Genomic DNA, 13313 nt, shown 5'->3' on the forward strand with positions numbered 1-13313 from the left:
TCTGCAATTGATGATCACTGTCTCTCCTGACTGGGACGGCTGCCCCATGCTGCTGTCAGTCAGGGTGGGGGTCAAGTCACATTGTGTGTCAAGAGAAGCACACACTGTTGCTAGGGATCGAGCCTGCATGAGTGCCCCCATAGCAAGCAGCTTGCCAAGGGGGCACTCTAAAGGCAGGAGGAGCCTGAAGCTCCAGTGGCAGGGGGGGGCCAGAAGTGGAGGATTGGGGCTGCTCTGAGAAAAACCGTTGCACAAAGCAGGTAAATATGACCTGTTTAAAGTAAGATTATCAACCTCAAGCTTCTCTGGGTTCAGATGCTAATCTCTTCTCTGCACAGAGCCCTAAAAATTATTATAAACAAATTTTTTTTTTTTTATTTATTTCCATCCAGTCTATCAGTATTGTGCATTATATTTAAACATGATTATCTATGCAAAATGGTCTTAGCCCTCAGTCCCCTCTTCCCTTCATATAAAGCATCATGTCTGACTCCCAGTATACCTATGTATCCTACTTCTGGATATGTTTTTCGTTGTATATGATAGATTTTATTATTATTATTCAGGATTTATGTAGCACAGACAGTTTACGCAGCACTTTACAATATAAGGGCAGACAATACAATTACAATACTTAATACAATGTTTAATACAGTAGGAATCAGAGGGCCCTCTGAAGAGGGAGGGTCAAGAGATGAAAAAAGGTAATCACTAAGGGGGATGGACTGAAGGGGAAAAAAAAATGAACAGTTAGGTGGGGGTCAGATGGGCCTTTCTGAAGAGTTGGGTTTTCAGGGCTCATCTGAAGGTGGACAGAGTAGAAAATAGTCTGACAGATTGGGATAGGGGTTCCAGAGGATGGGAAAGGCTCTGGAGAAGTCCTGGAGCTGAGCATGGGAGGAGGTGACAAGGGAGCTAGAGAGAAGGAGGTCTTGGAAGGAACGAAGAGAACAATTTGGTTGGGATTTTGAGACTGTTAGTGATGTAGCTGGGGACAGAGTTGTGGATGGCTTTGTAAGTTGTCAGTATCTAGAATTTAATTTGGGTGAGCAGAAGCCAGTGAAGGGATTGGCAGAGAGGGTAGCAAACAGTAAGGTGGATAAGCCTGGCAGCAGCATTCACGATTGACTGAAGGTGGGGGGATACCCTATGTAATGATAAGCCAATGAGGGAGTTGCAGTAGTCAAGGCGAGAGGTAACAAGGGAGTGACTTTGCGGTTTTGTGATTTCATTGGTTATTTTGGAGATGTTGCAGAGGTTGAGGCGGCAAGCTGTAGACAGTGAATGGATGTGGGGCTGAAAGGATAATTCAGAGTTCAGGATTGCACCTAGGACCTTGGCGTGTGGGGATGGGTTGATGGTTGATTTTGACAGAGAAATCAGGGGAAGAGACACATAGGGGGAGGAAATCTATCAGTTTTGGATAGATTAACGCCTCGTACACATGCAACTATTGTTGCCCGTGAATTTTCGGCCAACGCCCGATCGGCCGATTGTCGGCTTGTTAGTATGATGCTTCCGACAACCGACTCCGACTTTTCGGCCGAACAAAATCTGGTGTGCATGCTATAAAATTTTTGTTGGCCATCAACAGAACTGCCGATTGTTCGTCAGTCAGTACAGATTTCGGCAGACAAAAATCAGATGAGCAAGACTGGGCATGCTCTGAGAAGAAAAAACACACAAAGTTAACCATCACATGACATCACTTCTGAAGTTGGTTTTTGTTGGACGAGAAAATTAGTGTGCAGTCTAGAGCACATTTCAACCAACACAACAACACTGGACAAAAGACGGCCGATCGGTCGGCCGATAATCGTTGCGTGTGTACGAGGCTTAAGTTTGAGGAAGTGGTGTGACATCCAAACTGTGTGTTTAGTAAATCAGTGATGCGTGAGGAGACTGATGGATATACGGTATATCTTTTTTTTTTTTTTTTTTTTTTTTCTGAGAGTGGATTGAATATTTTGCTCCCTAACCGTATAGCTGGTTATTTATATTTACCACTGTATATTAATATTCATGAATCGTTTTGTTTTTTTTTTAACTTTAACTAAATTGCACACCACACTTTATTTTACGTTTTTATGCGATTAATGGAAACCATGAACCAACTAATTATAAAAATAATAGTTTGTTTCAACCCTAGCTCAGGGAGCTATGTGCTAGTTATGTAAAGAGTGGCACTGATGGAGAGGGGATTAAAAATTCCCGACCCAGCAGTTTACCTTTTCTCCTGATTTTTGCCAGGGTTGCATTGCAATTGGCTGGGCCACAGACAGATGACGTCATACCGATTTGTAACTTGATGATCATCAGTGTGTCTGTGATGGTGTTCACATGGATGTGTGGTGTTGTTGTGATACACTACACGTTATTACTGCAAATCAATTGCCCTTGAGGTGCAACTGACAGAAGTAAATGTGGTCTACTGTGCAGGTTGCTGAGACTTATGAAAGATTTAGTGATGCTGCTGGTACTTCGTCATCAGACAAAGCCCCTGTGATCTGAGTATCCGCCCCTATTCACTTCAGAGAATTCCCAAGCCTGCTGTCACTAAGTAGAACATTCGGGAAGTCACACCGGTGGTAGTCATCCGCTCCTCTTGTTAATTGTTGGCGTTGTCCTGATTGGAAGATCAGATATGTTTGGCAGTCTCTTAAGGCTCATACACACTTGATGAAAATCGGATGAAATATCCTCTGATTTTTCTCTTTCATGCTCTGCTGTCATAACCGTTTTTAGTTGACAGTGCATAATGTTCACGAAATTTCTCGTCCAATTTTTTTTTTTCTTTTTTTCTTCCGGGTCCTCAGCAACTTCAGATCATGCGCGGTCTTTTGTATCCGATTTTTCGCGGACGTACTGCATACACATTAAACAAAAATTGGTCGTGCTGGGGATGGACGATAAAAATTATGGCGTTTGTCCCGTTTTTTTCTTTGAAAATCGTACGATTTTACCTCGGACAGGAATTTTCGGCAGATTTTCTACTAGTGTGTACCCCACTTAAAGCTGGTATCCTCCATACAGAGCTTCAGTGCAACTTTCAGTGTAAATAACGACAGACCATTCATATTTAGACATCTTCTCTTGTATTGCTGTAGCATTCTGCCATTTGTAAATTCATCTTTGCTGAAAGTCCATGTTGAGCTCTGATTTTTAGATGCGATCAATAGATTTCTGCCTACAAATTTTGGTGAATTTAGTAAGACCGTTTAGTTATTACAACAGATTAAAGTTTATAGCACAGGTATGCTTATGCTGTGTAAACACTAGTGCAATGTCTGATGCACCTTGAGTCACACAGAATCGCATGACAATTGAAATCACATGGGTTTTCAATGGTTTCTGTTCACATCAATGCAACTCAGCACGGTTCCTGCTCTACTTTGACGTAATTCTAGCTTTTGCCCTATAGAATATGCAACCTACATCCAAGTTACACTACATAATCACACTGAAAAAGGGATCAAGATCGCAGAGGATCGCAGCAGTGTGAATGTAAGCCTCGTACACACGTACCGATTGTCGGCCGTAAATATTCGGCCGCCGACCGATCGGCCGATTGTAGGCTTGTTAGTATGATGCTTCCGACAGCGCATTTTCTGCCGAACAGAATCTGTCGTGCAGACTTTAAAATATTTGTTGCCCATCACCAGAACGGCCGATTGTTCGCCAGTCAGTACAGAATTCGGCCGACAAACAGCAGATTAGCAAGACTGGGCATGCTCCGAAAAGAAAAAACACACGGAAAGTTAACCATCACATGACATCACTTCTGCAGTCGGCTGTTGTTGGCCGGCAAAATTCATGTGCAGTCTTTTGCAGTTTTCAGCCAACAGGACAGCACCGGACAAAAGACGGCTGATCGTTCGGCCGACATTCGGTACGTGTGTACGGGGCTTTAGAATCAACATTGTATCTGAGCCATCCAATAACGAAACGGGAGGACTCTATGTACTATGCGGATGTTTATTTGTTTATGGTACAGAGCAGCTTGCTGATAAATCTCTACCCATGTGGACAATTTTGTTTTGTTCCAGTAAATAACATTTCTGGTTTTAATTTGACATGTTGATGAGCCTGAATAAGTCCCAGGAGCTTACATTAACCTATAATTAATTGGTGACAAATTCCTCTTGGTGCCTGATGTACGGTGTTTGAGTGAACAATGGAAAAGGATATCTTTGGCTTGTACTTGGATGTCTAGGAAGCATCTGATTTCCGTGTCTCTATACTTGTACTACTTCTGCTGAAACTTTGAAAGCATTAAGGCTTAAAGGATAACTCTATTTTGGTGAGAAAAAGATTCCCATCTGGGTGATCTATGTACATTACAAGTATTAAAACATCCTTTGATGCAGATTCCTACCTTTATGTTTTTCTGAAGAAATCCCTGTTTCTCTGTGCCCATGTGGGAAAATGAATCTAATGGGAATGGTTTCATAATTATCTATCAGCTGTGGCACCTGCAGAGCTCTGAGGAAATCTGCTGGGTCTGCACCCCTTTAGACGTGTTCCAATTGGGAGTATCTCACCAAAAATGACATTTTTGGTGCAGTGGATGCCAGAAATCTGACTTGTATCTTAGGCAGACTTCTGGGTAAATTGGTGAGCCAATCACACAAGCAGGAAATGTTTCTGGGGTGTGGTCAATACACTTTCTGTCTACAGAACAGCTCCAGGCGGCCATATTGTATTGCATTTTCAGAAAATTACTGCAGCTGCAAACTGAAAAGTAAAGGTATTTTTAATATTCAATCGCAATATGACTTGTGTTGCAATTGTATACGCTATATTGTTTTTTCTTTATTTGGTTTTTTTTTCTCCACACGAAAGTGGAGTTACCCTTAAAGCGTTGCCAACTCCCTGCCTGTAATGCTATTTTAAAAAAGAGATTAGTAATGGCACCCTACTGAGTTCACACTTTAGTGTAAGCTGTTTTTTCACACCTGTAATGTTTGCTTATTTTCATTCCTTTATCTTTCAAGATTAGACTCCCTTTTAGTACAGGGATATTGGAAAGTTATTGATAAAATAAATTTTGGCAACAGTGTTAGTCTGTCACCCCGTCTGCAACTTTGGATCAGTCCATCAAATCGAGGACTCGATCTTTGCACAGACTGTTACTTGTCATATTAAATTGTATCCAAACTGGAAAACAAAAATGGAACATACTGCGTTTTACCAGTGCTTGGAGGTGGTGGGGGCATCCCTTTTTCTTTTTCCTTCTTATTCCACTTGGTCATCAAGCCAGACAAACCCTATATCAAAACAAACCAGATGGATTAAGGATCCCTTCCCTTCTCCTGTTCTCTGTAACAGAGGGATGTGGTTCTATAGTCTTCAAAAATATCTGAGGACATAGTGAGCCCCGGTTCACACTTATGCAATGTGGGAAATGCAGCAAATCCTGTGTTTCCCGCATCGCCTTGCTATTGCACTGCGTCCATGCAATCTGCTGCAAATGTCGATGACACCCCCAAACAGTTTGCAAAAAGCATTGCACTTGCTCGAATCGCATTGCATGGTTGTGAACACCCATGCGATGTGATTTAGGCGCTGGGGGGAAGGGTCCTGCACCAATATCGTGTGAATAAGATGCAATTTCCGCCATATAAAATGTATGGCTGAAACCATACTGCACAGACATTGCATGTGATGTGGTGCGATTCCTGTGCGACTCACATGCAGTGTCTGCATCACACCAGTGTGAACCCAGGCCAGCAGTCTGAATAGGCAGAGAGCACGGGATGTTTTTTATTAAACCGATAGAATACTTTAAATGCTATATCTAACAGACCAAAATTAACGAAATAAAAATAATTGGTGTTCACCCTTTTTAAAATCTGTTTTGGCTGGCCTTGCTCTTTAAGCTTGTTTGCTCTGGCTTTTCTCTTATGTATACATTCCTAGCATACAGCAGACTTCAATGCTTGTAAATTTGCATTCTTTTGCTAATCTAAGAACATGGGTCAGGCAAATTATCAAAAAAAAAAAAAAAAAAAAAAACGTTTTCGGTATTCGGGTTAAAGATAGTGTTAAGGCAGAATTTTTTTTTTTTTTTTTAATCTTGATGCATCCTATGCACTTCCGTACTGCCCACCGTGTATTTACGGCGCTACTTTGACGCTAAATATCGGAGTTATGGCAACAGCTGCCATAACCCTGGTATTTTCCTACATGGCCGGTGGTCCTCTTTCACACAAAGTTAGTCCTAGTGACGGATTTGCCACGGGATCACTTTTATAGGCAGCAGGAAATGTGCCCAACCCCCCCCCCCCCCCTGCTGTTTCTTGGTCTTTTCCCCACTTACCCGAGCCATTGGTAGTCGGAAAAACGATTCGATCCACTTGCCTGATGGGCAGGAAGTCACATGAGAGCAGGATGGCCTCCACTCGACTCTATGCCCTTTGTGGACCAGAGCAACATCAAACGTCACTTCAGCCCAACGGCCTTAAAGGGACATTTTTATTGCTTTTAAGTGTAGTTGTGAGAACTGAGGTCTTTTTGACCCCAGATCTCACATTAAAAAAGGACCTTCCTGCTTATTTCTATTACAAGGGATGTTTACATTCCTTGTAATAGGAATAAAAGTGATCAAAAAGGGACAGTGTAAAAATAAAAAGTAAAAAAAATAAAAGTGACGCATATGCATGCCACGCCCACATATGTAAACGCTGTTCAAACCACATGTGAGGTATCGCCGCAATCAGAGTGAGCGCAATAATTCTAGCACTAGACCTCCTCTGTAACTCTAAACTGGTAACTTGTAAACATTTTAAACGTCGCCTATGGAGATTTTTAAGTACCAAAGTTTGTCGCCTTTCCACGAACACGTGCAATTTTAAAGCATGACATGTTGGGTATCATATTACTCAGCGTAACATTATCTTTCACATTATTAAAAAAATTGGGCTAACTTTACTGTTTTCTTATTTTTTAACTTAGTGTATTTTTTTAAAAAAAAAAATTGCATTTGTAAGAACGCTGCGCAAAATCGGGTGTGACATAAATTATTGCAACAATCTCCATTTAATTCTCTAGGGTTAATGTTTTGGGGTTCTAAGTAATTTTCTAGCGCAAAGTATTGATTTTCTGCTCTCTCTAGCTCCCTCGTCACCTCCTCCAAAACTTGCCTCCAGGACTTCTCCCGAGCCTCTCCCATTCTTTGGAATTTCCTACCCCAGTCTATCCGACTATCTCCTACTCTATCCACTTTTAAGCAATCCCTGAACACTTTTCTCTTCAGAGAAGTCCATCCTGCTCCACCTAACAACTTTTCTTTTATGCTCTTCATCAGCTCACCACCCAGAGTTATTACCTTAAGTATCACTTGACTCTCTAGATTGTAAGCTCTAACGAGCAGGGCCCTCTGAATTCCTCCTGTATTTTAACTGTACTGTCTGCCCTAACGTAAAGCACTGTGCAAACCATTGGCGCTATATAAATCCTGTACAATAATATTAACAATTTAAAATTTTTAAGCAACAAGTGTCAGAAAAAGGCCTGCTGCTGAAGTGGTTAGGATAAAAAAGCCTTCTGTGTGCAGCAGCCCCCCCCCCCCAGCCTCCGTATTACTTACCTGAGCCCATCTCTATCCAGCAATGTTGCAGGAGTATCTAAGTTGCTCGGGACTCTCCTCCTCATTGGCTGAGACAGCAGCGCGATTGGCTAGTGCTGCTGTCAGTCAAAATCATTCAGCCAATCAGGAGAAAGAGGCGGGGACGGGTTGCAGCTCCCTGTCTGTATACCTGTGACACTGCTCAGGTGCCCCTATAGCAAGCTGCTTGCTGTGGGGGCACTCACCAGGAGGAAGGGGCCAGGAGCACAGAAGAGGGACCCGAGAAGAGGAGGATCCAGGCTGCTCTGAGCAAAACCAACGGCACAGAGCAGGCAAGTATAACATGGTATTTAAAAAAAAAAAAGACTTTACAATCACTTTAAGCTAGGAGTCCTTCTCTTAAGACCCGTACCGATTGTCGGCCGTAAATATTCGGCCGCCGACCGATCGGCCGATTGTAGGCTTGTTAGTATGATGCTTCCGACAGCGCAATTTCAGCCGAACAGAATCCGTCGTGCAGACTTTAAAATTTTTGTTGGCCAACACCAGAACGGCCGATTGTTCGCCAGTCAGTACAGATTTCGGCCGACAGACAGCAGATTTGCAAGACTGGGCATGCTCAGAAAAGAAAAAAGACAAGGAAAGTTAACCATCACATGACATCACTTCTGCAGTCGGCTATTGTTGGCCGACAAAATTCGTGTGCAGTCTTTTGCAGTTTTCAACAGACACGACAGCCCTGGACAAAAGAAGGCCGATCGTTCGGCCGACGATCAGTACGTGTGTATGGGGCTTTACCTGTTACGCAGTAGATGCATTCCCAAAAAATCCCACTGTGAATTATTTGGTGCAGAAATCTCGGATGTGTCTGAACTGCCGCCTTAAGATTTTAAACCTGCTTTTAAAACTCAGATCTGATTGGAGACCCATTGAGAAAATGATGGTGATTGGGATTTTAAGACACAAAAAAGGGAAAAGTGTAATCAAGACATGTAAAACATATACATTTATAGCAATTTCCATAAAAGCCGTACATAATTAAAAATATGGCTAACATGACATACTGTATATAGCATAACCATATCTAAACCTAATTCTATTTCACCATTCCCCTTCCCACATAGTGTTAGTCATAGCAAATCTGGTTATACTGAACGAATAAATCCATGTGAGATGGTCCAATTGAATTAGACATGCAGTATGTAGAGAAGCCTGGCTATACCCAGGTACATTTTCACAGAAACCTTCATCTGAAAATTCTCAGTAACTAATGTTTAGTAAATTGAACAAACGGTCTTAAAATCAACCATTTTGTGCAAAAATCTCCTATCGCATGGGCAGCTTATGTTACACATCGCAGGCTTCAGGATGCAGACCCTCTCACTGATCATGTAGAGACCCTTCTCAATCTGTACAGAGAAATCAGAGAAAACTGTACTCTAACTTTTGCAGTGTTTACTAGATGGCAATAGAAGTGTGCTGGAAACTGCTGCTCAGCCTGGTCTCAGTGATTAGTACAACGCATGTGGCCAGCAATGGTTTCTGGTTCTTAATATACGCTTACTGAAAGATTTAAAACTCATTGAGACTAATGTGCATTTTTATGTAGGTTTTATTTGCAGTCTTATGTTGCCTTGTAACTTCTTACAAGCTTATTTAATGCTCTTTCAAATTTTTAAAAGTTTTAATGAGATGTGCAACTCTACCCCCATAAATGAGCAGCTCTCTTTCCGGGATCTTCTTACTTGATGTTGGTGTCATTGCAGTGATGAGTGGACTGGCTGCTCATAATCCATTCACCTGACCAGAGAAGTCATTTATCTGGCTTACAGTGTTCTCCCCTGGGAGAACATAGCCACTCATTTAGTCTTATGACTGAAGGAGTTAAAGGACTTTGCTATATAAATAATGTATACGAGAATGTACATCATCGTTCAATGCTCTAGTCTCTTATGTATTACATAATGCTGCATAATAATGTTAGCTTTCTGATCTGCAGACTGGCCATGCACTCTTCTTGGCCTCCTTTTTTGTAATGTAATGAAGTTGTTCCACCTATAGGTATGTTAATGAAACTTGGAGCCACCCCAACTGTCCATACTAACTTGTATGTCCTCCAGTGTGGGTGTGCCATAATGGAGCTTACCTGTCCTCTGTAACCAGTATTCATTTGTAAGCAGTGCAAATAACTGCCTAAGAAGTTCTCTTTCACACAGACCTGTTGACAGCTGAGGTATGGGGCTCTTGATGCCTCGTGAATGAAAGCCCACTGATGTATGAGGCATTCGAAATCTTGTGAATGAACAATGTTTCTCTCCCTTTACACAATCGACCAATTAATCAGGGTCCTAGTTTCCTGCACTAGACTATTGAAAATGAAATGTAGAAGCTGATTGGTTGCTAAGAGGAAAATCTATTAGTAATTTCATGCATAAGGCTGATTGTTCCTTATGCCCTATTTAACCACTTAAGCCCCGGAAGATTTTACCCCCTTCCTGACCAGGGGGTATCTTGTGATTCGGCACTGTGTGACTTTAATGGACAATTGCGCGGTCGTGCGACGCTGTACCTAAACGAATTTGATGTCCTTTTTTTCCCCACAAACAGAGCTTTCTTTTGGTGGTATTTGATCACCTGTACGATTTTTTGATCATGCGCTATAAACAAAAAAAAGGGTAAATTTTGCAAAAATAACTATTTTTCACATTTTTTTATATGAAATTCCCCAAAAAAAATGTAAAAATCAAAATGTTTTAACATTTTCAGCCAATTTGTTTTATGCTACATATGTTTGATAAAAAATATCGCAAAAAGCATATTTTGATTGGTTTGCGCAAAAGTTATCGCGTTTACTAACAAAGGGAAAGATTTTTGCCATTTTTGGTGTTTTTTTTTTTTTTTTTTTGCAGTACTGCGACATTGCGGCGGACAGATTGGACCCTTGACTGACATTTTTGACACTTTTGGGGTTACCAGTGACATTACTGCAGTAATCAGTGCTATACATATGCACTGTTACTGTAAAATGACACTGGTAGTGAAGGGGTTAACTTTATTTGAGAGGGAGGGGCTGTATGTGTCCCTAGGGGCGCGATTCTAACTGTGATTGGCTGTGGCTTGAGGTGTAGGAACAGTGATCAACGGTCCTACATAGTAGAACCGCATGATCACTGTTCCTACACAGGGGAGAATGACAGGCGGCTTGTTTCCATCAGCCGCCTGCCTTTCTCCCGCTGTCACGGACGATCGCGAGTGAGCGGCGGACATCGGGTCCGCCGCTCACACGTGCGGGGGGGTCCGTGCCTCCGGCGGCGCACGCTCGCTCCCCAGAGCCTCACAGGCTAGTGACGTACTGGTACGTCACTTTACCTGTGAGGGGCTGGCCGCCACAGTATATGTACTTGCGGCGGTCGGCAGGTGGTTAAGCCCTTAATTGATTATCTATACACTATCAGGGGTGTCCATTTAAAAATATCAAATGGAGGATCTCTTTATGTGGAGCTGTAATTGTACTGTCACAAAATGATCCTTGCATGTAAGTACTGTCCGTGATACTTTTTTTATTTGCACTAAGATACAATTTTTCAGGACAAGCTTTCGGGGTATGTCCCCTTCTTCAAGATCCAAGCAGAAGAGGACATACCCCGAAAGCTTGTCCTGAAAAATTGTATGTTAGTGCAAATAAAAAAAGTATCACGGACAGTACACAATTGTCTTTGTCGGAAGTACACTAATACGGCTACAATGACCTCAATCCTTGAATGTCAAAGATTGGTATTTTATGCTATTGAATTCCAAATTAAAAAAAAAAAAAAATACTGATATTGGAAAGAATTGTAGCAATAAAAATAAAATCCAAGGGGTTTTAAAGATGAATTTTGATAAATCATTGTTTAAAGTTGTGCGTGCCTGTAAACGAGTTAAGCAGAGGGGCTGATATATGCTAAATATAAGCTTCACTTAGCGCGGAGGTCAGCCCCCTCTCTTGCCGTCCAAGCTGATATTTGAGTAAGTGGCAATCGATCAGGCTAATGTCTGCCTCTCGTTTTTCATATTCGAAAGGGGTTGTGGCTTAAAGTAATCACTAGCTGCCTGTGCCAGGAGCCGGGACTGCAGTATGTGTTGGGAGCTGGGAGGGATCAGTAGAAAGGAGCACAGGAAACCTGCAAAGCATGAGTGTCAGGCAGACAGGCTGAGTCCTATGGAACTCCTATCAGCTGCTCTTTAAATGTGGCCAGACCAGTTGTGTCTGCAGTGTGTCCTCCAGGAGTGTGCACCTTGGGAATACAGAAGCTGGGAAATGGGCTGCTCAAGCAGCAAATTGTGCGTCTATCCCCCATGTGATACATCTAGGGTAATTACACTTTTGATTTTTTTTTTTTTTTATCTACGTTTTTTCCCCCCCTCTATGGAGTTCTTACAGTTGCTGCAGCAAAGGGAGGAATGCCAGCATAGGACGTTTTCTTTTTTTTGCAAACAGAAGATCATAAGGCAGCAGTTACTTGTTCTGCTTTGACTGTACTGTTTACATCTAGGAGTGTCTCAAGCAGGATATTGAATATAAGCGGTGAGACTGATCATACTCCTTTGTCATCCTAAGACTGCAGTTTACTATATATAAATGCATTTTTTCCCCCTTTACTAGATCTTTATGCATGCTTTGCAATTGTTTTCTTGCTTTAACATATGCTGTGTTTACATCTGAAGAATGAGTGAAATACATTTGCGTTGCCCTATGTAAACTTGCCTGTCCCTGCAGACCTAATAGAATTATGTTCCCCGGGGAAGAGATTGTGGCCATTCAATTAGACTAATAAGAATTTCTGAGCTAGGACAGAGTCTGCTATGCTGTGCATGGAGGGGGGAGCAAGTAAAGGACATTGCTATAGAGGTTGTGACTTCATTCTATAAAGCAGGCAGAATAGGTGCTTCTGGTGGATCCATCCTAGTGTCTGCTACAAAGATTCTCCTCTTGGCATGCTATTACTCTGCGATTTTTCTTGGCTCCCTGTCAGCGGCTGTATTTTAACATATGTTTCTGTGTCTTTGTTAGTGTATTGCAGCGAGTGATTTGAAAGCTGATCAGGGCTGTTTGCCTTTTGATTTATTTCTCATCTGTGTCGATGGAAAGTTTTTTTGCATCTCTAGTCTTTCAGTAACCGAGAAAGAAAAGAAAACAAACCTAGGCAAAACATTGTCATTTTTGCTAAATGTGTATAATGTAGCTTTCTGAATGCTAGTTCAAAAGAAAAGCTGATGATTGCTTACAGAGGTGAGCTGCTGGAATGTTACATTTGGCCAGGAAAGGGTTACAGAGCAACATGCTGGTTTCATAGGCCTTAAGATACCCAGCATTGTGCTTGTGTGTTGTAGCTTGCTTACAGCAATGTGAATGGTGATCTAGTAAAATACTCAATAAATGTTTGTTTTTTACAGCGTGAAGAGGCCCTGAGGAAACGCAAAGAGATCTCTCAGGAACTTCAGAATTTGCGCGGAGACCTGGGTAAGGACAGATTCTCATAACCTCACAAATCATACTAATGGCACTTTTCCACTGCAAGGACCGGCTCGGCTCTGCTTGGCCCGGTTTGCTTTCCCACTGCTGGGACTGCATGGTACGGTGTTGGAACGGTTCGGTACGGTATGGTATGGTTTGCTTTTCCACTAAAGTAGTACTAAAGTTAAGTGGGTGGGATAACAACGATTCTCTGACCAATCAGTGGCTAGTAGTGACTGCATGCAAAGG

The 13313-nt window shown here is 42.1% G+C and overlaps 1 protein-coding gene across 1 annotated transcript in view; it reads left to right on the forward strand.

Moving 5' to 3' along the window:
- The window catches only part of MTUS1 (microtubule associated scaffold protein 1), a 338112-nt gene that overhangs the window by 277197 nt on the left and 47602 nt on the right, over positions 1-13313 (forward strand). The window contains exon 10 of the mRNA XM_082249360.1: positions 13004-13070. Coding sequence (XP_082105486.1) covers positions 13004-13070 — 67 coding nt within the window. The remainder of the gene's footprint in view (positions 1-13003; positions 13071-13313) is intronic.

Source organism: Pelophylax lessonae (genome assembly GCF_965119305.1).
Source record: "Pelophylax lessonae genome assembly, chromosome: 1".
Taxonomy (NCBI): Eukaryota; Metazoa; Chordata; class Amphibia; order Anura; family Ranidae; genus Pelophylax; species Pelophylax lessonae.